Consider the following 27,824-nt stretch of genomic DNA (forward strand, 5'->3'; position numbering starts at 1 on the left):
GAACTGGCCCCTTTATGATTATGATATTTTATTCAAATTAAATCTTATAAATACTTTTTTATATATATATATATATATATATATGAAAAAAAAACACGAAATACAATGTTAAACGCATGTTACCTGTGGTTTGTTGTTGTGAGGAGGTGAGTGAGGGTGAGATTGATGTGAGAGTCGATTTCAGTGGAGAACTGGCCCCTTTATGATTATGATATTTTAATCAAATTAAATCTTATAAATACTTTTTTTTACGAATATTAATAAAAACACAAAATACAATGTTTAAACGCAAGTTACCTGTGGTTTGTTGTTGCGAGGAGGTGAGTGAGGGTGAGATTGATGTGAGAGTCGATTTCAGTGTAGAACTGGCCCCTTTATGATTATGATATTTTGATCAAATTAAATCTTATTAATACTTTTTTTTAATATACATATGAAAAAAAAACATGAAATACAATGTTAAACGCATGTTACCTGTGGTATGTTGTTGTGAGGAGGTGAGTGAGGGTGAGATTGATGTGAGAGTCGATTTCAGTGGAGAACCGGCCCCTTTATGATTATGATATTTTAATCAAATTAAATCTTATAAATACTTTTTTTTAATATTTATATGAAAAAAAAACATGAAATACAATGTTAAACGCATGTTACCTGTGGTATGTTGTTGTGAGGAGGTGAGTGAGGGTGAGATTGATGTGAGAGTCGATTTCAGTGTAGAACTGGCCCCTTTATGATTATGATATTTTAATCAAATTAAATCTTATAAATACTTTTTTTTATATTTATATGAAAAAAAACATGAAATACAATGTTAACCGCATGTTACCTGTGGTTTGTTGTTGTGAGGAGGTGAGTGAGGGTGAGATTGATGTGAGAGTCGATTTCAGTGGAGAACTGGCCCCTTTATGATTATGATATTTTAATCAAATTAAATCTTATAAATACTTTTTTTTATATTTATATGAAAAAAAACATGAAATACAATGTTAACCGCATTTTACCTGTGGTATGTTGTTGTGAGGAGGTGAGTGAGGGTGAGATTGATGTGAGAGTCGATTTCAGTGGAGAACTGGCCCCTTTATGATTATGATATTTTAATCAAATTAAATCTTATAAATACTTTTTTTTATATTTATATGAAAAAAAACATGAAATACAATGTTAACCGCATGTTACCTGTGGTTTGTTGTTGTGAGGAGGTGAGTGAGGGTGAGATTGATGTGAGAGTCGATTTCAGTGTAGAACTGGCCCCTTTATGATTATGATATTTTAATCAAATTAAATCTTATAAATACTTTTTCTTAATATTTATATGAAAAAAAAACATGAAATACAATGTTAAACGCATGTTACCTGTGGTTTGTTGTTGTGAGGAGGTGTGGTTTGTTGTTGTGAGGAGGTGAGTGAGGGTGAGATTGATGTGAGAGTCGATTTCAGTGTAGAACTGGCCCCTTTATGATTATGATATTTTAATCAAATTAAATCTTATAAATACTTTTTCTTAATATTTATATGAAAAAAAAACATGAAATACAATGTTAACCGCATGTTACCTGTGGTTTGTTGTTGTGAGGAGGTGAGTGAGGGTGAGATTGATGTGAAAGAACCGGACTCTAAATGATAATGATCATTTAATCAAATAAAATGTTACAATTATGTACAGATATGAATAAAAAAATATGAAATAAATTATGAAACAATTTAATATCAACATTAATGAAATATTAAAAACATTACAAAGAACTAAATTTTATTTAATTGATATATGACATTAAATATTGTACAAGGCTTAGCGATATTAAATTATATGAATTTGCACAAAAATACCATAACTTTATTGGTTGCATGTCAACAATAAAAGGTACTATAATATATATCTGTGATTAATTGTTTTATATATAATGTATTTTTACCTTCCAAATAATATAATATAATAAGATTTCTGATTTCGTCACCTTGAAAATTCTTACTTGCGAATGACTATAAAACACTTACTGCAAGAGAGTACTTCAAAAAAGAAGATAATCATTACCTTTATCGCCAGATTTTGTGGTTTCTGAATTCATGGGTGTGGGTGAGGGGTCTATGGCTAAAGGGAAAAGCAAGATCATTTTAGGTCATCCCGTCTGGGATCTACGATCATTGGAAGACCACCTATAGTCACCTTCATGTAACCTGTAGGTCAGTTGTAGAGTGCGGGAATGTTCCAAGGACAGATTTTGGTATTACCAAATACATATTATATTATGGTAATGAATGAATGAAACAAATGCTTATTTTAACACAGGAACTGGATTTTTGATTACCAAAAATAAATGATCAATATTACTGTATTGCAGGATTTTAAATGTGAAGCCTGCGTAGCCTAAATGGGTTTGCTTTGGTCTCAGATAATAAAAGTAATAAAAAAACTCTTTCCCACTGATGGTTTGCTTGTAACACGGCATGATGGGAAGATGGAGAGTGAGAGATTGTGCATGAGAGAATAATAATAATGCAGGATGAGGTGCATGTCAGCTTTACCTTTTGGGGTAGATGCAGGTGGGTTTGATGAAGTGGTGAGAGTGACTGTAATGATGGATTGACACCATGAAAGAATATGCAAGAATATGCAAGAACATCATATATATTTCTGAAGTTCAAATCAGGTACTATTACAGAGGAATGTATAGATATAAGAGAAATTATGCTTAAACATTTCTATAATTTGAAAATATACTTTTCTATAATACAACTTTTCTCTAATGAAAATAATTTCAGATGCTAATTAATGTGCCCCCATTATGCTCGTTTAAAGGCTCCTGATTTTAGTTTGGACATCTCTTACAATAGGTTTACATGCTTATAATATACATTGCAGCATCCCCTCTTTTCTGACTGTAATAAATGATGGATTGACACTATGGAAATATATCTCAGCATTTCAAGTTCTCATATATCTATTGTCTTACCCAAAAGCACAGCTCAATTAAAAGAAACACACACACACACACACACACACACACACACACACACACACACACACACACACACACACACACACACATCACTAGCATAACAGAAATAGCATGGGTAAAAAGTGACACATACCTTCTGCTGAAGCTGTGGAAAGTGTGAGATGAAACTTTATTAATTAACTGAATCAGAATCGCATTATGCAACTGAACTTAATTACTTTAATTATTTCAAGGACTCAAAGGGTGATTGCACTGAAACTACACCATGATGTGCAGCTACCTACCCACATTACCTCACCAAACACGAAACATCTGTTACCAGTACTATATACGTATAATTCAATTTCAAAAACAAATGTAGTTAGATTAGCAATGTTATAAAAAATAACATTGCCCATTACACTAATCCATGACTGCAGTTACTGTAAACCAGGATGATGACGCAAGTGGTGGTGAGATTGCAATGCAGAATGATAGAAGGATGGAGGTCAGAGGTCATGAGTGAAACTGATTGATAGAGAGATGTAATGCTGAAGTGTGTGTCTGCTGTGATGATGGGTGTTGCCATGGTTACCTGTAGGTGAGCCAGAAGCGGGTTGTGTTGGTTTGTTGTTGGTGGGTGGGTCTGTAGAACCTATTTAACATAATCATATAGCTTAAACTAAATCCAAAAACAGTTCTTATGCATTAAGTTGACAGATTTTAAACAAGATTAATAAACCAAATATAATATTAAACACAACAAGCTAAATTACAGAAATAAGTAGGCTACATTACTTTTTTGTTGTTGCATTTTTATTAATTGAACCAGTGAACTAAATAAACTGGTATTTTTATTCAGCAAGTATGCCATAATTTTGTCCTAAATTTTTGAATGATAGAGTATATTTACTAAAGGGCTTGGCTGTCTATTCAGTAGAAAGGTAAAAAAAAAAAAATTAAATCAAAAAGGCTGTTGTCTTCCCCTTTGCATTGTTGGCATCCAAAACCACTCCTACCAGTCTGATAGCAGTCTGATAGCAGTCTGATAGCAGTCTGCCATGGATACTCTTACCAGAGTCAAATACCACCTTGCTTTAGTAGGAAATACTTCCTAGCAAACTTTAAGTCATAATGGTGTCGACTTGTATTGTTCCCAGGTGCATGTACTCAAAGACTGAACGTTTAGCGGGAGTTACTTTCGGTTTCCAGTGAAGGATCCAGAGAGTTGTAGGCAGTGGCTAAAGGCAGCAAAGACTCGCAAATACTCACAGAAAATCTGAAAAACCTCTGCGTTTGTAGTCAACATTTTAAACTGGATGATTTTAGGCCAAACGGAGAGGAAAAACTGAATGAATCTGCCGTTCTGAGAGTTCTAGCCAACCCCCACCCCCCCCCCCCCCCCCCCCCCCAAAGCAAAACACTGCCACATACAGGTCAGAAAACTGCTGCCACAGTGGGACATTTTTACAATAATGCTGTGAGTAGACAAAGTAGTACGATCAAATTTACAGCGATAAACCTACTCTTACAATAGCTGTTCTGTTAATAACCCTCTGTCGACCCAGCTACTGTCCGTGGGCGGGGATACAAAAATTTGGAAAAAAAAGCGAAAGTATAATCAGTAGTTTTCACGAAAGCCCTGAAGCGTTTTGCGTTACCCGGTCGACTTTTGCTGACAAATAAACGTGAGATTTTTGGACCAGGCAGAGAATGAGTAAACATTGCCCAAGTTACACTTTAAATATTGTAATAGTAATAGATTTAGCTATATTAAATTACAGATGAATCTGCACCAAAACAAAATTTTTGATCTGCCACACAACCTTCAATGTCAACAAAAAGATATGGCCCAAGAAAGAAAAATAGTTTGATATTTGCTAAAAATGTAATGTAAAATGTAAAAAGGTAATGTTCATTCTATTTTGACAGTCTCTCTTGCAATCAGTGACGAGTAATGTACAACATTATGAAATGGAAAATTACAAAATTAAAATCTAGGCGACTTTACCACATTGGGAAATTTGTCTTGAAATTTAGACAATTCCTACAGAAAAAAAGTAATAACTTCACATTTCTAAAGTTATTACTTTTTTTCTGTAGAAATGGTCTAAATTTCAAGATAAATTTACCATTTGTGTTAAAGTATATTTAATTTGGCAATTTTCCTTTTTTTATCATGTTGTACATCCTTACTCGTCAGTACTATATACGTATTATGAAATTTCAAAAATCCAATGTAGTTAGATTAGCAATGTTATAAAAAATAACATTGCCCATTACACTAATCCATGACAGCAGTTACTGTAAACCAGGATGATGACGCAAGTGGTGGTGAGATTGCAATGCAGAATGATAGAAGGATGGAGGTCAGAGGTCATGAGTGAAACTGATTGATAGAGAGATGTAATGCTGAAGTGTGTGTCTGCTGTGATGATGGGTGTTGCCATGGTTACCTGTAGGTGAGCCAGAAGCGGGTTGTGTTGGTTTGTTGTTGGTGGGTGGGTCTGTAGAACCTATTTAACATAATCATATAGCTTAAACTAAATCCAAAAACAGTTCTTATGCATTAAGTTGACAGATTTTAAACAAGATTAATAAACCAAATATAATATTAAACACAACAAGCTAAATTACACAAATAAGTAGGTTACATTCATTCGGGGCGGTACTGGCTCAGTGGTTCATGTAGGTTGTCTACAAACCGAAAGGTAGGTGGTTCAATCCCCGGTTCCACCTGACCAAGTGTCGAGGTGTCCATGAGCAAGACACCTAACCCCAGCTGCTCCCGACGAGCTGGATGACGCCTTGCATGGCTGACACCGCCGCCGGTGTGTGAATGAGTGAATGTGAGGCAACATGTAAAAGCGCTTTGGTGGCCATTGGGTCTGTTAAAGCGTTATATAAATGCAGTCCATTTACCATTTTTTTTGTGCATTTTTATTAATTGAACCAGTGAACTACAGACACTGGTATTTTTATTCAGCAAGTATGCCATAATTTGGTCCAAAACTTTTGAATGATAGAGTATATTTACTAAAGGGCTTGGTTACCTATTCATAGAAAGGTTAAAAAAAAGGTGTCTTCCCCTTTGCACTGTTGTCATCTAAAACCACTCCTACCAGTCTGATAGCAGTCTGATAGCAGTCTGATAGCAGTCTGATAGCAGTCTGATACCAGTCTGCCATGGATACTCTTACCAGAGTCAAATACCACCTTGCTTTAGTAGGAAATACTTCCTAGCAAACTTTAAGTCATAATGGTGTCGACTTGTATTGTTCCCAGGTGCATGTACTCAAAGACTGAACGTTTAGCGGGAGTTACTTTCGGTTTCCAGTGAAGGATCCAGAGAGTTGTAGGCAGTGGCTAAAGGCAGCAAAGACTCGCAAATACTCAGAGAACACCACAACAGAAAATATGAAAAACCTCTGCGTTTGTAGTCAACATTTTAAACATTTTAACATTTTAACATAGTCAACTTGGGCAACATTTTATTGCCCAAGTTACACTTTAAATATTTTTATAGTAATATATTTAGCTATATTAAATTACAGATGAATCTGCACCAAAACAAAATTTTTGATCTGCCACACAACCTTCAATATCAACAAAAAGATATGGAAAGTATAAGTAGAAAAATAGTTTGATATTTGTTAAAAATGTAATATTTACATATTAATGTATAAAATGTATTTATTAAAATACATAAAACACATTTTTAAGTGGTGTAGTTGAAGTAAGAGGTAATGTTCATTCTATTTTGACAGTCTCTCTTGCAATCAGTGACGAGTAATGTACAACATTATGAAATGGAAAATTACAAAATTAAAATCTAGGCGACTTTAACACGTAGGAAATTTGTCTTGAAATTTAGACAATTTCTACAGAAAAAAAGTAATAACTTCACATTTCTAAAGTTATTACTTTTTTTCTGTAGAAATTGTCTAAATTTCAAGACAAATTTGCCCCGTGTTTTAAAGGAGATTTTAATTTTGTAATTTTCCTTTTCATCATGTTGTACATCCTTTCTCGTCACTGACGGCAAGAGAGTCTGTCAAAATAGAACGAACATTACCTTTTACTTCTGAGATTTTGACTTCAGGAATGCGTGTGGGTGAGGGGCTTGTGTCTAAAGGGAAAAGCAAGTTCATTTTAGATAATCCACTACAGGAAAGAACTACAAATTTACACAAAAGGTCAAAGAAGCTTCTAGCAAGCCGTGCACTTTCAAATTAAATCTCTATTGATGAATATCTTGCTTGATAATAGGTTTTCTCAAATTTATTAACTATGATATTAGCTTTAGCATTAGCCATTTTGAGAGAAGAATTTGCACCACAATACTATAAAATGTTTGATTTGGGGCACGGCCGTCAATGTTAACTATAAAAGATATGGGACCATCAAAATAAAGTGTAACCAAACAAAGAAAAAAAAGCTGTTTAATTCAGAAACAAGTCAACTATCGCACACAGAAACACTCACACATTATATTCAAGAAGTTGAATTGTTTGAAACCGAGTGAAAGACTGGTACTGTGTAAAACCATTGGCTTTGGTCAGAAAAAGGGAAGGGAGTTACTAGCAATGGTCTGTATGTGTCGCGACCTGGTTACCATGGAAACGCAGGGCGCACACAAACTATTTCAGTTTCTCAACCACAGCTTCCTGTAGCTTGAAAAAAACCTTCCCCCTTCTCAAGGCTCAGGCACTTTGCTTTCTTTTTTATTCTGTTAGCCAATGTACGGTCGTGTCACTCATATACAGAACGTATGCGGAAGGGGGAGGGCTCAAATGTACCCGTGCTTCAGTGCTTTAGATAATAAGATATCTATAGACATGCTAATTTTTCTATGCAACTCGCTTTCTTTTACACAAGAGCTTTGACTACATTGCAAGTCTACTAAATAGGTATTGCCATTCATCAATCATCAATGCATTCATCAATCATCAATGCATTCATCTAATGCAAGGCCAAGATATACTATTGATTTGGTGATTTGCAACCCTAAGATAACCAAGATGTATCACTTTTAGCATTCTGAAAAACTTCCTAATATCTTTCCTTAACGTTTAACTGGCGTTTATACTCATTGAATCGTCAGTAAATTACACTTATTTTCTTTGCCGGATGTGGTTTTGCACGACTTGGTTCACAACTCGAGGTGTGTGCATTTAAAGCGTGGCTGTTCTAGCAGGTCCACCCATTACATGGAACATGACAGCATGAGAATAATGACTTTAAATGCGCTGCTTTATCTATCTCGTTTTTCAGAGGATTCCTTTTAAAAACGTTATATTTTCATTTTGACTGCCTTGTCGAACAGATAACAGTGATCGTAGGGAAGTCTGCATGAACCTACATTTCCTGCAAGATGATATTTAACCTGTTTTTAAAGAGTTATGGAAACCTACAAACTGCACTACATCCACAAACATGGACTTTTAAAACAATGTATATCAAGTAGATTTAGTAATAATGGCGATAAGCATGGGTTTTAAAACAATTTAAGGCCCAATAATCCACACGTTTAGACTATAAAAATTCAAATAATTCCTTTTAAAACTTTAAAATTCTTTCACCAATATTGTAAAAGATGTTTTTCAGTTATATATACACACATTTCATCGTTTTGGCTTGTTACAATAAGTGTGCATTTAACACTGCAGGCACCACTAGTTCAAAATGATTTTTTATTTATTTAAAAAAATAAATGAGGCAGCAAGTGTATTATTATTCATTTTACTGAAGTTTATATTTTTTGTGTGTTGATATTTTGGAAGAATTGGTAAAAACTAAAGGCCATAAAGCTACGGGACATACCATGAAAGTCCTTACTAGTTTTCTCCAGACATATCAGACTTAAGTTGTATGCTATTTTAACTTTAACACCAAAGTTGCGACATGCATCTCCCATCTTATAAGACATCAAAATTTGAGTGAGTTAAAGAAACAGGGTTAAAAAAAACGTGCATCTTTTACCTATGATAATATATTTAAAAATGCATTCAAGAAAAAAATCGTTTTCTGAATAATTGGTGGTTTGTAAAAAAAAAAGAAAAGGAGAAAAAAACCTCTCCCATTTTTTTTTTACCTTTCTGACAAATAAAGCCACGCCGTCGCCACAAACAAAAATAATGGAGGTGGCACATTTGGTCAAATTTACCGCAGAGTTCAAGCATGCAGAGTCTATATGGCTTTAAACGGAAGCCTTTAACGGACTCATTAATGAGATGCAGATTTGAAGTCAACACTGATTCAATGACAAGTAAATCGTGTTTTGACGATACAGTGCACTTAATGTCTGACAAGTCAGTTTAATGCAATTTAAGTTGAAATAACTTGAACATTCAAGTTGATTATACTTAAGGCAGCGACTTTTTTTTTTTTACAGTCTGTAAACAGGCATGAAAGCTGTAGAAATTGGACTTGTTAAAAAGCTATACGAGTAATTCTAATGCGAGATGCTGAGAAGGAAATGCTGGAACAATTATTTAATTGTTACCTCTGTGGTTTCACACGATATGTGCAGTTGATATCTGAAGGAGTTCATTTGACCTGATTTGCCCCTTTGAATGACTTTTTATGTGTAACAAAGGAGACAGGTGGTCATATTACATTTTTTTAAATAAATTAGAAAAGTTCAATTAGATGCTACTATATTTTGAGGGTGTCTCACAAAAAATTGGACCGTATACAGTAACATCCATGATTAAAAAAAAATCCATAAATCAGTTTTGCATCAATCATATTACTATTGATTAAAGAGATATTTCGCACACAAAGAAATATAATTCTGTCATCATTTACTCACATTCATGTCATTCTAAATCTGTAATGTTATTTTGTTTGTTTGCAGACAACAAATATGATATATTGGATTTTTACTGTATGATGGAAATGACAAAAAAAGCATCATACAGTAAAAGTCAATTTAACCTAGTCAATAGGACACACATAGCATATTCAAAGTCTTAAGAGATTTGTATGTGGATTTAATTCCTTTAAGACTTAAATTTTGGTCTGTACCTCACACAAAACTATTGTATGACTATAGCAGTATGAACTACTTTTATGATGCATTTAGTCATTTTGATGCTTAAAGGGATAGTGCACCCAAAAATAAAAATAAATCTGTCCATCAACTGTTTGGTTACCAACATTCTTTAAAATATTTTCCTTTGTGTTCAGCCGAAGAAAGAAATTCATACAGGTTTGGAACAACATAAGAGTTAGTAAATTTTGAAGATTTTTTTTTTTTGGTGAACTACCCCTTTAACAGCCTTTGGTCACCATTAACATTCACTGTATGGAAAGGTGCAGCATGAACATTCTGCTAAATATCTTCTTTTGCGTTCCACAGAAGAAAGTAAGTCATACATGTTTGGAACGACATGAGGATGAGTAAATAATGACAGAATTTTCATTTTCAGATGAGCTAACCCTTTAAATAAAACTACAGACTAATAAAGACATCCAAACAAGCCAAAAAAGCAATATCAAATACTCATTTCATGAATATTCCCCTGAGCATTGACTCTTTGGCCTCAATCTCACATATAGGCCCATCTTCCGATCTCTGGCTTCCTTTTCTATGCGATTTGCATGTACAGTGCAGTCACAAGGATTCTCATCCGGTCTCAACCCACAATACTTTTATATATAGTCAAAAGACATTTTAGATGCAGCTCAGTAAGACTTCAGTAAGTCTCGCGAGCACCATTTTAGCCGGCAAATTTACGAGGCATAGAAACCGGCTCAAAATGGAACAAGGAAGTGGTAAGAGGCCTGTGCAGCATCATGTTCAAGAACATCACGCAATGTGACACCCAAACGAGAGTCCGATGAAAAAATATAATATAATTATATTTTCAATAAAATGTAATTTACTAAGGAACATTCCTATCCTTCTAATCTAGATTTTGCATTATTTATATATATATATATATAATATTATTCGGCTAGGAACCGCATAAAATATGAATTTGCTTAGTGAATTATATTCTAATGAAATATTATAAATATTATTACAATTATATTAACAAAATTATAAAATTTACATTATTTTTTTTTTATAATTTCAATAAAGTGTAATTTACTAAGTAACCCTTATCATATTATATGGATAGGAATCTCATATTAATTTACTTAATTTAGATTAATGAAAATATTATAAAAATATATATTATTTACAATTACTAAATGTACATATATTGTATTACATTATTTTACTAAATGTACAAAAATAGATTACACTTTATATTAAGGTGTCATTGTTACAGTGTAATTATACATTAAGTACTGATTAATATTAATTAACTACATGTACTTGCGTTATGATTAGGATTAGGGTTTGGTTTAGGGTTAGTTGTATGTAATTACGTTATTACAATAGTAACATGTAACAAGGTCACTGTAACACTTTATTTTACAGTGTCCTTGTTACATATGTTACATGTACTTACAATAGTAAAAACAGTAAATCATGCATAATTACATGTAACTAACCCTCAACTAAATCCTAATCCTACCCTAACCCTATAGTAAGTACATGTAGTTGCTTAATATTACTCAGTACTTAAATATATAATTACACTGTAACAATGACACCTTAAAATAAAGTGTACCAAATAGTGTTACTCAAAAATACAAGTTTCCATTGGAAACAAAAAGGGTTTTACAGCACGATGCAATGTCCCCACAAAGAATCCCAAAGAACTCAACTCAAGAATGTCAAAAATGGTTCTTCACAAGAACAACCCCAAGAGCCTTTACTTTTAAGACAGCAGAACAGAACTCAATAAAATAACAAATAGATTGTCAACAACACCCATCAAAATGTGGCTTATGAAAGCAGGGCTGATTGACTGACAGCTCGGCCTCTGCATCGTTCACATCTAGCAGAACCTCAAGCAAGCTCGAGGGGACACGCCCAAAACAACCTGATCTTTGACAGCTCCTTTATCAGGTCCTTTACCCTTTACATTTTGCAAAGTGCTCTTTTGCAATACCTCGCCTCCACTCTGACGCTTGACAAAGCAACAACTTCTCGAGAATTCCCCTTCTTCTTGGTCAACGATGACAGCGATTCTCAGAACAGAAAAATAACACTGATAATAATTCCAGATAAAAATACTTCAAATAAATTGAGGGCTCAGACAGTAAAATTGTTTGTCCTGCATGTACACACACTAAGATTGAATCATCATTGACATCCGTCAAGATTCGAAGACACACTCGTTCACCAATTCATTTTAAATTCAGTACTTAAACTAATGACTAGTGATGGTAAATAAGATTCAGTAAACTATATTTACTATCCAGAGAGATGTAATATTACACAACAACGGCCAAACACAGAAACACGGCAGAAACACGGCCAAACTACAAATGAATCCACACCATTAATTCACAAAATCAGTCACAAAATGCCAAATACAAAATACAGCAGTAAAAATAATAAACAAAGTATTACAATATATATCAATTATATATACATATATATAGTATAACACACCATATAAACACAAATTCTCCAGTAAAAAATATATATGGCTAAATATAAATACTTATAGAATTTTGTACTTACATAGGGCCAAGCATAGGACCAAAACCAAGGGTCCTAGTGCAAAATATCTCGCCATATCCGAGGGTTCAAACGCCTCTTCTAAGACACCATATGTCCTATTTGAAAAAGACACAGATCTGGGTTAACCATTAGAATGCGTAATGGCTTTCTGGTCTCTCTTGCTCTGTTTTCATGTAATCTTACGTATTCTTATGCGTCTAATCAGTCGGTCCTGTTGCCGGTGAGTGTTCACCTTCAAAAAAAATCCGTAAGCTGTTTTTTTGGGTCTTGAGACAGCAGAGCAGTGCCAGAGACACTCTCCCCTTCAGCTTTGCGTTAAGGCCCTTTCTTAACAGGAAGTTGCATTTTCATCTACGCCACACATCTCTCGCCTTGTACTGTGTCATGTCCTTCAAATGGGTAATGAGAGAATTATCTCATTTTTGCTTTTTCTTTTGACGACCTGCATTCCAAAGTGAGCAGCATCCTCAAAAGATGTGGATTTTGAAGTAAAATCACCTTCACTCGAATGTAGGTACAATCAAAATGTCCTCAATGAAGCAGTAATTGTTACACAAGAGATAAAAAAAAAGATCTTTCAGTAAAGATACTGAATTAAATTAGTCAGACACAGTATTAGTGACTTTTTATAAATACTTTATTTTACTCTATATTTATCCATATTTATGTAGGACGAAGACAATAACTAAAGCCCAACATAAGCTAGGAAAGAGAAATCAGCAACATCTCAACAAAGTTTCAATTCCATGACCTTCATCAGACATTTGAAGGATGATGCCGAAATGTTGCTGAATAACTTGACCATTTTTGCAAGTTGGAATGTGTGCGGGGTTTCTATTTACTAGTTTATACATAAAATATTATTTAGAAAATAATAACTAACTAACATATATATTACAAGTATAAGAATTACACAAAATATACAAGATAAAGCATTTATTTGCTATCATTTTAAAATGATAAGAACTTTTAAAAGAAATTTGAAAGAAATATGTAAATAAAAATAAAATAAATAAAAACAAATCCTGGCTTCTGATTGGTCGTCACTGTGGGCCGTTTACACTAGGGGTGCAACAGTTCAAATTGCTCAAGGTTTGGTTTGTATCACAGTTTCGGTATGGTTCGGTATGTGCTATGTTCAGGAAAAAAGGACTACTGTCAAATAATACGAACAAAAAAAATGTAACTACAAGCAACAGCACAAATAAAGAAAATAGAGCAAAGATACAAATAAAATAAAGTGCTTTTCAAGTTTTCAGGTACATAAATTGTGTGAAATGTAAAATAACTGCATATTTGATCAATTAAAGATGAATCTTTTTTAAATTTACAAAAACTATTTAATCAAGAGCAGTGAGTGATTTCCTTGTATTGTGTTGTTTGATTAACATTAAAAACAGACAGCAGGGATAATAGGTCGCTGTCACTTTAAGACAACGGATCCAAAATACTGATACTTACATAATGTGTTGTCTTTCTCGGCTGAATAAGTTCACTTAAGGCATAACAGACTGCTAGGATACTCATCAACACGGACATATTGACATAATTTTTGTGTGAATTTTGTCCATTCAAGCACAAGACTTGAAAGAGGACTCAAAATTTGCACGCTGTCTGAGATGAGGGTTTGCACGCTTCGAATGTGCACACACACACCCACACTCACACACACACACACACACACACACACAAACACACCTTATCACCGCGCGAGCAAGTTCTCTTTCAAGTCTTGCTCTTGAATGTTTAAATTGGAAAGGCTTACATAAGTTTAGTTGAAACACAACGTGTGCAGTTCGGGTCTCAGCTGTGCTCGCGCGCTATCAACACACAAATGATGATGACGCAAATGACTGGTCATGTTGAGCAAACGGCACTCGCATTGAACAAAGTTTACAAAGAATGACAGTTTTGTTCACGTTTTTTTGATTATCGCTGTTGTATTATTGGGAAGCATGTGCATCCATCGACAGAAACAGAGAAACTGTCAGTTTTACGCGTTATTTTCAACAAACAATATTATAGATGCGTCATCAGATTTGAGATAAACCGCGGTGCAAGTGTGTGCCGAACCGTGGTGGAGAATGGTATGGTTAGTTTTTTTTTTTGAAGAGAACCGTTGCCCCTTGTTTACACCACAACGTTTTCAACTAAAAATGGAAAACTTTTTATGGGTTTTGGCCGTTTGGCGACAAGACAACACTGTTTTACGGGCTTGAAAATGGGTTTTAAAGTGCTAGTTTTTAAAAACAATACCATTTTCATCTCCATGTAAACTTGAAAAACGGCAAATATGTAAAAATAATGACATCATGCGCATGTGTATTACGTGTTCAGCCTATAGGTGCGTAGTGTTTCTTTACAAAGTGACAACTACAGACCTGGCATGAATAATGCAGTGTTATTAGTTTTTACGGATCCGTGTGAATGAGGATCGTTTTCGTCTGTTAACAGAAAAACACAAAGGAAAAATGTTTCCATTTTTAGTAGGCCCTACAACTTTGTCATGTGAGCGTACCATAGGTATTGGGATGTACACTAAGGCCAGCTAATAACATTAGTGAACATACTGTACCAAAAAAAGGGCATTTTCTCTAGGGGCAGTGCCTTGTAAATTTTTTGGAAGACAAATTACACCAAGGAACATTACAGAATATGGGATAAAGTAGTGATTAAATAACACATTTTGGTATCAGTGAGATCCTAAAGTGTAGCATGGACGTGAAGGGGACCAAATAAAAGCAAATATTCAACAAAACATTCAAACATCAACTTCCAGTTTTTAACAAACTAATGATCTGTGAGCGAGGCAGGAATTAGCAAACACTCTGGTCTTTTTTAATGTGCCTGTGACCTTTATGATAACTGCAGTACTGAGAATCTGACTTATGGTCCGAAAAAGTAACTTAAACTCCAAAACCAGTTATGTGACTTTGCCTGCTCGTTGCGTAATACCAAGTATTATATATTTGACCATTGTTGCCTTAAATAACATTTTGCTGTCACTTTGTGTCTTTAATAGTTTTATCACGCTGCAGCCATTTTATAAAAAACAATACGGTACTGGAAGCCATACTGTGAATACAGTCATGGCTAAAGCTGTGGTTCCTTTAGCCGTTTGTACCCTATGATAGGATAAATGCAATGCACATATTGTATTTTAAGATCTCTTTGTATGACGAACATCATTTATGCAATGACTGGATGCTTAAAATACCAAACTAAACTGTTTGACAGATTTGAAAGTGACACTTTCGAACAAAACATGCCTCATGTATACAAAAAAAGTTAAATTAAACATTGTGATACTGATATTTTATCCTCGGTAAACATTAAGGACTAAATGGTGACATCCAACTCAAACATTTTCTACTCTCACGTGGCTTACAAAACTTAAGCAGCGTTGCTTCTTGACTATTTCTCACTTTCCAAGCCCTCTACATGTAGGCAGCGCTGCAAGATACCACTTCCTTGCCTGTTCTTTTTTTCTCTCCTCTATTTTTTGGTTTCCCGCCTGTTTGAGGAAGTAGCACAGAGACGTGCAAAGATGAAAACTCAAAATGACAACCTACTGACTGTACGAACAGATACCAGAAATGAACTTCGAATATCTGAGGGACCGATTATCAAAGAGATTGATTATTCAAGATCAGGATTCAAGAGATTTTTTTAAACCAAATCTAATACAATGCATCTAAAGCACAGCGGGAATTACATGTGTGTGTGAATTCCTCATTTCTTTACTTCTCTATAATACTTTAAGAGAAACCATAGGCAAAACGAATAATTTCTTCCACTTTTTTTGTCGCTCACATCACTTGATGCTCAGAAGATGCGTGCCGAAGACTGTAAAATCAACTTCCTGCTAAAACTTGTGTCATTGATACCAAGTATAGTGTGAATGTTCATGGGCTAAATATATCTGCATTGATGAGGGAGAGTTTTTTAAAGAGTTTCATGACTTGAAATTAGCTTTTTAAAAACTAAAACACACATTATATCTGGATAAATGGAAGAAAATATAGGTTATGAAAGTGTAAAACAAGGCATAAAACCTCAAACAGACATTGTCTACAATCAAATAGTAGGCAGTGGGTAGTTGGCTGCCTCAAAGAGTGATCAACCACTTCCGGAAGTCTGTATTTTCTCTCTCTCAAAAGTATGTTTGCAATTTTGCACCAGCAAATACAGAATCAGACACGTAAACTATACCCTCATTTATGAAAACTGCTATAGCCGATGAGTAATTCTGTACTGTGATGTGAAGCAAGAAAACTTTACCTATCGACCCACTTTGTGTACTTGCTAAAAACAATGCAATAGTGACACATTACAGCAACATATTCTAGCACCTGGAAGGTCAAGGTTGTTGAATGTGGTTGTGATTGTGTGTTTAAAAATAAAAGTATTTGTACATTTCTGAAGAAAACGTGAGTAGCAAATCTCACTAGCATCCTGCAGAATTAGCGAGGAGTTAGGATTTAATATGGATAAAAACATAACACACATCATTACAAGAATTAATTTATTGATAAAAAATAGGCTACTTAAACTAGCAGGTTAGCGGTATGCTAAGCTAGTACAACGTACTGTTGGTTTGCCAAACGCAAGCAATCTGAAAAAATAAAGAACAGGTAATGTTTCATTTTACAGTCAAACTAACAAACTAAAGGACGAATAACATATCAGACGTAAATACATTTTGTGGGATTTTAAATCAGGCAATGAATAAGTACAAGTCTATGGGATTTTTCAGGCATTTTATCATTAGCTAATCTGATTGCTAAGATAAGCACTAGCATTTCTACTCAAGCCGTGTGATTTGAGGTATCATTCATGTCTGTTGCTCAAACAATGTAGGATTAGTTACACAACAAAGTTTAGTTCAAATCTTTATAACTTTGGGGTTTCAACAGAAATACTGATATAACATTAGCAGACATTTTAGCATAGCTTTTTTTTGTACAACAAACTATATTTTATTAAGTTTTATTTTATTTATACTATATTAAGATCGTTTAGCTTTCGGTGCGAGCGCCTTGCTGACAGAAATAATCTTAATATTCAGCTGTAAAATTCACAAGAAGAACACTGCAATTCTAGGCTACTTTAGCACACATGCTAAGCTAAGTGTCATTTGATCAAAATTGGTCTAACCTGGGCTGAAAGCTGTTGTGTGGACAGATAAATAATTACACATGTACCAATTAATTCTGCTGGTTGCCATTCCCTGTTTTTCTCAGACCTTTCAACCTTTGGAGGGACTGCTTCAGGACAGAACCAGCCCTCTGACCTGAAAGAAATCTTTTTTGCACTTGCAACCATATTTATCATGTTTCATGGCTGTCTGGCACTGGTCCACACAATGGTGTACCGCCTGCTTGCATAAACATCTCAGGGGTATGGCGTTATGTGCATACGATGGCAGACTCCCAATTCTGGTTTCACAGACAATGCTTAAGCTAGTCCCAGACTACAATGCATGCTTGAACTATTTTAACTGAAAGCGACTTGTACTGAAACATCTTAAAATATGTCAGTGCCATTGTTTTGTCTCAAGATTCACACCAGTAATGTGTTTTTTTCTTTCTAAGGCACGTTTATGAAAGCTACTTAAATGTCCTAATTGAACTAAGGCCTAATCCTGGCCTAGTCTAAGCCCTGTCTATGAAACCTTAGTGTGTGGTGTAGATATATGAAATTAATTCATATGAATATATACATTTAATTATATTAAAAAACACTATTTTAATATGTAATATATAATAAATATATATAGTTCCCCATTGTATTGTTCAGCTGATGATCTATTCTTATATAAAGAATCACAGATTCCTGATCACTGATGTGTCGGCAGCTGATTAAATCTGCTATTTTTAAACTACGAAGCATTTAAGTATGTGAAAATAAAGAGGCGTGACCTGAGTGTGCTGCAGTTGCAGTATAAGCGTGAGGGGCCGGCCTGAGAAACACCCCACAAAATTACACAAACCATGCACTCTTCCTCTTTGCTTTACTTCTCCATGGTGAAATCTCTGGATTTCCACTGTAGATAGAGAAAGTGTTCAGTTGTTCATCTAAAACAGCTATTTGATCCCACAGACGATGACTCCCTTATGAGGACATCTTTATGTTGTCAGCTGGGGGGGGACCTACCTTCATTTCTTACCTACCAAAGACATCTGGAGGTTCCTGGCAATGCAGCTGGCATCCTTATGAGGTCAGGTGGAGAATGGAGGTCATGACGAGGGGTGAAACGCATGCTGGGACGCCCACAAAACCTGAGCGCCATAAAGACAGCAAATAGCGATACAGATTACTTCTATCAAAAGAAGAAATATGACAGTCATGGAATATATGTATATTTTTTTAATCAAATATAAAATATTGTATCATATGAAAACTAATGGAGAAACGGAGCAAAATGACTGTTGCATTAAGACATTAATCTACTGTATTTATATACTTCATTATACATTGCAACGCCATAAAATAGTCATTAATGTAGTCATGTATTTTACTTCGAAACATATTTCAATGTAGGAGAAAGTCAATGACAGTGTTGACGAAAGTTACTTTTAAAAGTAATGCATTACAATATTGTGTTACTCCCTAGAAAAAGTAACCAATTGTGTTAGTTACTTTTTTATGGAGAGAGATGCATTGTGTTACTTTAGCATTACGTTTTCTCGAATTTACTCATTACTCCGAGTAATTATTCAACGGTTATAGCAGTTTTCATTAATGAGGGTGCAGTTTTACGTGCCTGATTCTGTATTTGCTTGGGCTGGACTAGTTTGTTTGTTTTTTGATAGCAAAAAAAAAAAGTTCTATTTTTGGCAAATGTAAAAGCCCTTTCATACCAAAAGTGAAATGAATAAGCCTCGGACTGAAGGAAATGCAAATTCATACCTTTACAGAAGAGGGTGCAGCTCACACAAACCTTCAGCTGTGCTGTCGTTCTGGATTGAAGACGAATATGACGCAGGAGAAGAAAGTTCAAAAATGAGAAAAAAAAAAAAAAAAGAAACAAAATGAAATGAAAGACAATGAAATGAAACACAAATGTGATGTTTATCTAAAGTCATTTTTGATTATTGGTATGGTTAATTCATTAAAGATCAGCAGCAAAGACATTGGTTAATAAAGTGAGGTTAAATACATAAAGTATATTTGCGTTAACATTTAATTATTAAAAGTTTGCATAATATACTGAGTTAGCATTTAACCATTTTTATTCATTTTGAGAAACAAAGTAACCTAAGTTACTTATTTGAAAAAAATAACTCCATATTTTGTTGTAAATTTAAAAGTAATGTATTACTATACAAGGTACTTGAAAAAAGTAATCTGATAACATAGCTTGCCTTACTTGTAATGCGTTACTCCCAACACTGGTCAATGCATTTAGCAAGTAGCTGAACTTTAGCTTCCTAAATAAGCATTGGTCAAACTGTCGAGGTGAATATAATGTCGTAATTTTTCAAACAATAATAAAAACAACGGAAGACCCATTTCCCTAAGTATGAGCAAAAGTAATAGTGATGTGTCTTGGTAAACATTGTTAATACCCGTTTCATAGACATTTTATCTTAAATGTCTTACCATATTATCAAGTATATATTTCACTATTTGGACCATCGCTGCATCAAATCCAGAACATTTCCTATTTCCTTTCATATTAAAAGCAGCAAAACATCTCCATATTCAAAACACAATTCAGATTAACCAAAAGCAAATATCATGTGAAAATAACTATTTTTTATCTTGTTGTGGTGGATTATGTGTTATTAACTGGGCCTTACTAGTACATAGAAATGAGGAAATAGATGTGAGAGTGTGTGTACTGTGTGTGAAATGTCTTTAGTTTTATAGGCCTACCACATTATCTGTTAAAAATGTCTGGACGTCCATTTGCATGCAGGGTTTTTTTCCCCCCAAAGGAGCTCAAGTTTCGTTCATTTACAAGAACACGGACGGTGACGTGAGGACAGGAGTTGTTTCACTTCCTCACTCAATAAAATGTATAAGAACAAAAGTTTGTGCATGTGGACATCTGTTTCTAACTATACTGATGACAATTTCAGACATTTTTGTTACATTTTTCAATACAGCTGTTCAACACCTATTTTTAACGTACATTTAATTCAGCAATCCGCGATTGCACGTGACAGCGTCAGCTGATGGATGACACTACCTCACAGTGATCATTTACTTTTTGATAGAAGAAAAAAAGGTTAAAAATAAACTAAAACATCAACCATCTCATATCCTATGAGGCCATCAAAGGCAAAAATAAAATAAAAATCCATTTCATGCCTCTAGGAGCATTTTATGAATTTTATGATGCATTCAAAAATGCAGGTGACTACTTTAGATTAATGTACACCTTAATTTGCCCTGATACGACCCATGCACCATAACCTGTCAATCAACCAACCATTGACTTGCATGCACCTTAAAAAGAACTGTATAGTCCAATAGAAAATTGCAAAAGCTCATATATATACATGCACAAAATGTCTTCAGTACTATTTGCCTTTAATAAACTACAATAAAACAAACAAACAAAATATTAGACCCTTCACTTAATCTTTTGATACCAGATATAAAAAGGCCTAAATGATTTAATGAAGCTCCATTCTCCACCACTGGATGGCAGTGTGCATCCATGACTGTGCCTATTCACTTACCTTGACTAATTTTGCCTGTTTGCCACTAAGGAGAAAAAGTTGACCTGTGCTTTTTTCATGTCGGCATGAACCCCGTCATTCGCCCTTTAAAAGGTCATCAGCCACGTTTTCCCGTCTTGAGGCCTGTGCTTGTTAAGTAGCACTGTGCTTAAATCGGCTTCCTCAGGAAATATATATTATACACGTTCCTCAATCTCTCTCTCTCTTCCAGAAGGTTACAACATGCTGAGGCAAGTTCGCCAGGTCTTCTTTTTGATTGACAGCTTCCTAACAAGGACAGCCTAAAGCGACGGAGGTGCGCCCTGAAGCCCCTCTCCTCTCCCATGATGCACCAGAGGGCAGAGGGCTGTGTGTGATGTGTTTGTCTTTATCTTGTTCCACCTGCACACACAGCCAGAGCAGTATAAATGTGACATTACATATATGAACTTTCACCGTTTCTCATCAGGGAGGATATGATGATAAAGAGCCATTAAAAACACTTTCCTCTGTCCTCTGAATGGCTACATGCTATGAAACGGACAAGAAAAAAAGAAAAGAAAAAACTACAGACCTGTCAAAGTGACATGTATCTAGACTTGCTTGCACATTTTAACATGGGTGAATTACCCTTCATATACACAAATTAGCAGGTGTTAAATGCCAACAGAAGGAAAAAATGTTGACTGATGACAAGATGGCGAAAACACTCTAAACTCTGATATTGTGCATTGCGTGGATGCTATTCATATTTGCATCAAAAGTTATATTTAATGATCAAACAGATCTTAATAAACAAAAGAGCTTCCTTATATACGTTACAATAACCTAAGCTTTATCAACAGCATTTGTAGCATATACCTGTTACCACACATGAAAATTAATTAATTACAAATAAAGCTAAATCAAGATTACATTAATGCTCAACACAATCACATTGTGTAAATATTGGTTCCCAAGGCAATTGGAATCTCATCAGCAGACTGTCGAGGCTTGTGTATCTCCAAAATGAGTTGAATTTTCAAAGGAGGTAGCCAAGGCACAGTTTCGAGGGCCAAGAAATGTCCAAAGCTGGAGAGTTCCTCGGTCCAGCATTAACACAGCTGTAGTGCATTGAGACAAGCAATAGGCACCACAGATAAATAGGACGAACATACCTGATCAGTTGGACATGGAAACCAAGAGTACCTCATTGTCGGCATACCTCGATAAACCATTCAACAAAAACTCGAGGCAGTCATTAAAATTCCAGATCAAAGGATACATTCATGTCAGCTCCATCATTCCCTGCACAACGACAAACCTTATTCATGTGTGGGGCTAATCAAGATGCGCAATCAAACAAAGCATTCAAACATCAACTTCTAGATCTTCTAGGACCAAAGAAATGAAGAAAGAGCAATTGAATGTGAAATAAAGAATGAGAGGCAAAAGAATACACCACAAGGGATTCCAAACATCTTGAATGCACTTTGATGTATACATCTATTTTTAAATATATACATACTATTGCGCTCTCCTGGGCTGCACTATAATATTCCTGACCCAACAGCAAAACAGCAGGTAGGCTAGCGGACTCTCCAGAGGAATTCATCTTCTATATCTTCTGACAAGGCAGCTCTACTCATTCAGTTCTTCCCCATTTCTCTCTCTAGTAAAGGTGGAATCTGTCTGTCAAAAGCAAGCATGCAGTACAACATACACACATTACTCTTTCTTAGCTATTGCAAGTAATTCATACACTTTCTAGAAATTCCATGTATCAGATATGGATGTGAATATTGATATTGCTACAATTCAGAAAAACTAGTCATGAAACTTAAAATTTTCAACAACCATTCAGAATCAGGAATTTAATCATAGTGTATTACTGATAATAATCAATGTATTTACTTTTACGCAATACTACAGCCCCGATTATACATTACAAGGTATTAAGAAGTGCATTCGTTGATCGAATCACAAGTGCACAACGCTAAATACAGGTGTAAACAGGGTCTAAAACGTTTTGAGCTTGTCCACTTTCGACCACTTCCACAGGTAGTCGAAAACCCATTCGACTGGATTGCTTTCGTAGAGTAAACATTCATGTGGTCGAACAGCCACAAAAGATTGTGTACTCTCCGCCTACTGACCTAATGCCTAAGCATTATTGGAAGCGCGCTAGCCAGACGAGATTTAAACTTTGTCGACTGAAGACCCAAGTTTGCTCCGGTCACATTCATATGTCAATTTCGTTCATTAGATCGAAAGATCTGAAAAGTCCATACATTTACCCACCCACAGACCCTGCCCTTGAAGAAATCAGGACAGAAGTGGTTAAAAGAGACGGATTAAAACACCAGGTGTAAACGGGTATGTGTCTCCCTCGTCTACTTGTGATCCGATCAAACAAAATCCATCAACACCAGCTGTAAAAAGGGCCATAGATGAAAATACTTCAAAAACACTTGGTGGCAACATTTCCAAGTCCATCCAATTTAATCATACATGCTTGTTATAATTTTTTTTTTTTTAGCATATTAATTGGTAGAATAAGACATTGGTGGCAACAAAATAAGTGAGGTACTGGGGGACCATTCCCTGGCTGCCCGAAGGAATTGGTAATAAAAAGCTCCTGGTGGATGACCTATCAGAGATGAAACGGAGACACCGATCTAATGAGGTATTGCTAATGAGTAGTGTAAATGAATGTGTTTGTTCTTTATCATGGCTAAAGCTAATAAACATCAGCTTATGGTATCACCTTGATTAGCATGTGAAACATTCTGAATTCTTATGTTATTACTCTTTATGCTTTAATTTATGTTTTAAGTTGAATTTAACTTTCAAATCTCAAAATAAAAACAAGAAAAAACTGTATGCAGTGTTTATGGTCTGGCCTTGTGCATTTCCCAATTATTATATCCCAATTTGATGCACTAGGAAATAATTTCACATATTAAAACACTTATTTAAGAACATCATTACAATAAGGAAAATAATAAGGAGCAAGGCCCACTGCAGGAACTTGGAATGGCAAAGCATTCCCCAGAGAAATACCTTTTTTTGGAAAGATACATTGGCTGCACCCCAGAGACTTGGCTCTCAAAAGCTAGCCACACACAGTATGCAGCCTTTGTTCCACTGAAAGCATTTGTCTTCTGTGCAGCGCAAAGAAGAGGGGTTAAAATCCAATTCAATCGATATCACTGGAGACGTCCAGATACAAACAGAGGCTAAGGACCCCTCCCATCACCAGCTGAAAGTTAAAATAGAATAAAATGTTGAACTGCCTTTGAAGTTTCAATACCAAACCCTGAGCAAGTCAACAATCACCGTATTGTTACAGATACCCAGAAAATGTCTACAGAAATCCGCAGAAAAACAATGCCAGTTCTATCTAAATATTCACATTGAGATGTTAATTATTGTCTGCTTGTACAAGGTCATGCATTTCTAAACAATAAATGGTATTTTAAACATTTGATGGGGCTTATCAAGGACTTAATATTCAGCAAAAGAAAGGGTAGGTGGTCCATGTGAGGGAAATGCATTGCAATCTCAGGCCAAGGTAGTGTATAAATAAGATGACTGTCCCACCACCATGACCAAGACCCCTCCCATTAACTCTCCATTCTCTTACCTCTACCACCTTCCCTCCAGGTTAACTGTGTCCCAGCTAATGAGGAGTTCCCGTGGCCTGCTGAGCTCCCGGGATGGGATGGAGCTTACCCCCGGTGTGGGACTGGGGGAGCGGGACGGTAGAGCACCGGTGTCAGCCTCCGCTTCGCTGCACATACATCATGCCGGTCATTAGCGGAGGATCAGGCTGGACCTTTGGCCAGCGTGCCACTGGTGGCAGGGAGGGGATGGCCATAAAAAACCCCAGGCTCTGTCACTCATTGTCACTTAAAGTGAGAATTTATCAGGGGTTCTGCCTGCGCACCGATGAATAATGAATGAGGTTCTGGAGCTTTGCCTTGACGCTCGGGTGCTAATGGGGTCGGAAAGCTTCGGCAGGACCATCCTTTGTGCCGGGAGGTAGCACTGTCGGGGTACGGACTGGCCTCTATCGGTGGCCGAGCCTGGCCATAATATCATACATTGACAGTGAGGTATACCCCTTCTTCTCTTGATGTACATGCCTGGAGCATCTTCTAGACCCTGGGTAGTCCATTTTGTAATACCAAAAGTGTTAGGAAGTTAAGCACGAGTGCCTATTTAGGAAGCATAAGCGCCCTCAGTTTTGGAAGTGTCAGAATTCTTGTATAAGTAGTGGATGTTGGGATTCCCTTGCGTTATTTGGCACAAGACTGGATGAATGTTGTTATTTTCACAAAAATGCTTAGGGTGGCCTTAGAAGAGTTAAAACTTACTTGACTATAAATATAGAAGCCCTTTTGCTGTCAAAATCTGGATTCAGGGAAGAGAAGTTTATCCCTCATTGGGGCTTTAGCAAAGATTAATGAAGACCAGCATATTGCATCAGTTGTAAGTATCCAAAGAGAAATGATAAAAAAGGTCAGTTTATTTTACTCGTTAATTCAGAACAAGCTTGAGATAAGATGAACACATCTGACAGCTCAGGATGTATACCTTTGTATAACCGAAGCAGATAAAAAAAAGAGATGTAGGCACTTCAGAATCTATAAATTATAGCCCTATGCAATACTATCAACCTTGTTCTTCGTGTAAACTGTTAAATGCGATCCAACGTTGTGCAGGAAATACTGTCACAATCAAAACGTTTGGAGTTAACTTGTGAGGAAAGTTTGTGTTTTCTGGACCGAAAATGACTGTTCAGTTTACACACTTTTTGGTACTGTAACTTACTATAAAACTCTACGCTCCTGATGAAATAAGAGTTCAAAATCAGTCTTAAAGTCTGGGAGCAAAAGAGTTTTTGATTTATTCAGAGAAAGATTTTGGGGCGAATAAAAAAGAAAAGAAACAATAAACAAGCGCACATTCTGAGCATCTGCCACACTTTCTTCCTGTCAAGTCTCTGAGAACTTTCAGCTAATTACGAGCTAAGCCCCACACCACAGAGAACTTGCATCCGTCGCTGTCTGAGGAAGACAAAAGGCTTAGAGGGGGCAAGAAACAAACAAGCCCAAGAATACGAAAAAGGCTTTCCAGCTAGCTGCATGGGCGACGGCAACATCTAATCAGTTGGGGTTTTTTTTTCAGCGCTGCCTTCAGCGTCGCATCGAAGGCGCAGTTCCTATGATCATTGTGCGAAGGGGCTCTCCCACTGTGCCAGTCTCCTGTCCTCTGAACCACGGGTCAGTCCTTGGTGAGAAGCCTTGCTCCTTCGTCTACTTCATGGTGGTGCATCTCAACTTCATTACCATGCAGAGATGCATACCGGGGGTAACTGCACCCCAGGACTGCCTGGAGGGGCTACGCTCTATCCGGCCTCCATCGGGGACTCCCTCGCTGCTGGTTGCCGCCGAAACGGGAGCGCAGAATGGAAACGCAGTGCATTAAGTGACTCCGTGCCTCAGGGTCAGAGAGGAGTCAACGTGGCATCTCCGCCGAGCAATCGTAAACAAGCAGAGGATGTTAGATCTCTTCATCCTATTCAAATGCTTTATTATGCTGATTTTTGAGCAAACTGTAAGCTAATCAGGGCAACTTTTTGCCGTTCTCGCATACACACAGGGGAAATTGTCAGAAAGGTTAGGTGCTGAGAGTCAATTCTGGTGCCTCGCCTCCAAACTTTGCACTCTCTGGATCATTTCAAACAAACACGGAGAGTCCGAGGCTCTGTTGCGGTGGAAGCGATTTCATGCAGCATACTTAATTGGAAGGGGGCTTGGTGGACCATTGCAAGAAATATTCACATTCAGTATGCTCGTTGGGACCGAAGTTGTAAATAGTTAATTATGACTCTGTATGCAAATGTTGGCCTTTAAATGAATTCAAGGAATAATTTCCATGTTCCTGTATTTGCATAAATGCATATTACATGCATTTCACACTCAACACCTCAAAATGTCATAAAGAGTGATAAAAATTTAAGTTGGTATCTAATGTATTAACTTGCAGTACCTCATACAGGTTACAGAAAAGACCTTGAGAATTTCACAGAAGACAAAAAAGATTTGATGTTTATCTTTATACACTACAGGTCTCAGTCCTATTCTTCCTTAGAAAACTAAAAAAATTTATAAAAATACATTTATATACATTTACAATTATATTACATTTACATTACAATAAAGTAAATAAAAAAATACCAGGGTGATTAAACTATTCTGAAGTAGTTTATAGTATATTTTTTGTCAAATCAAACTCATGTTTTGCAACCAACATGCAGGATAAAACTATTATCTACATTAACATAAATATAAAACAAAAAAATCAAAAATAAATAACCAAATAAAACAGGAACTGATCACTATACTCTATAATTTTGCATAGTAATTTCATATATTCTTGATAATAAAATAAATGTTTTATAACCATTTAAAATCAACATGGTTCATATGTTTTAATCAAGATGTTTATAAAAGATTTTTGGACATTCATATTGGTCGTAACAGAAGGCATTTTAGCAAATAAAGAGATCCTACAAGCAACTCCAATCGCAACAAACGATTGATGCAAAGAAATTGTCTGTCAACAGATTTTAAATGACAT

At 35.7% G+C, this 27,824-nt stretch overlaps 1 protein-coding gene across 8 annotated transcripts in view; it reads right to left on the reverse strand.

Annotated features, from left to right (window-relative positions):
- Nucleotides 1-13,069, reverse strand: part of ptprc (protein tyrosine phosphatase receptor type C) — a 36,508-nt gene extending 23,439 nt beyond the window's left edge. For 2 of the 8 annotated variants that reach the window (XM_077226651.1, XM_077226648.1), the window contains exons 1-6: nt 12,709-12,860; nt 12,526-12,620; nt 5,393-5,452; nt 3,532-3,591; nt 2,524-2,568; nt 2,033-2,089 (exon numbers count right to left, since the gene is read on the reverse strand). In XM_077226651.1, coding sequence (XP_077082766.1) covers nt 2,033-2,089; nt 2,524-2,568; nt 3,532-3,591; nt 5,393-5,452; nt 12,526-12,580 — 277 coding nt within the window. In that variant the 5' untranslated portion in view covers nt 12,581-12,620; nt 12,709-12,860. Of the gene's footprint in view, nt 1-1,176; nt 1,252-1,553; nt 1,614-2,032; nt 2,090-2,523; nt 2,569-3,531; nt 3,592-5,392; nt 5,453-12,525; nt 12,621-12,708 lie in introns of all 8 variants that reach the window. The other 6 variants (XM_077226647.1, XM_077226649.1, XM_077226654.1 and 3 more) reach the window with 6 other exon arrangements.
- Between the last annotated feature and the right edge of the window lie 14,755 nt (nt 13,070-27,824).

This window comes from Siphateles boraxobius, unplaced genomic scaffold (assembly GCF_051911475.1).
Source record: "Siphateles boraxobius isolate OS27281-9 unplaced genomic scaffold, OSU_SipBor_1 13, whole genome shotgun sequence".
In the NCBI taxonomy this organism is placed as follows: Eukaryota; Metazoa; Chordata; class Actinopteri; order Cypriniformes; family Leuciscidae; genus Siphateles; species Siphateles boraxobius.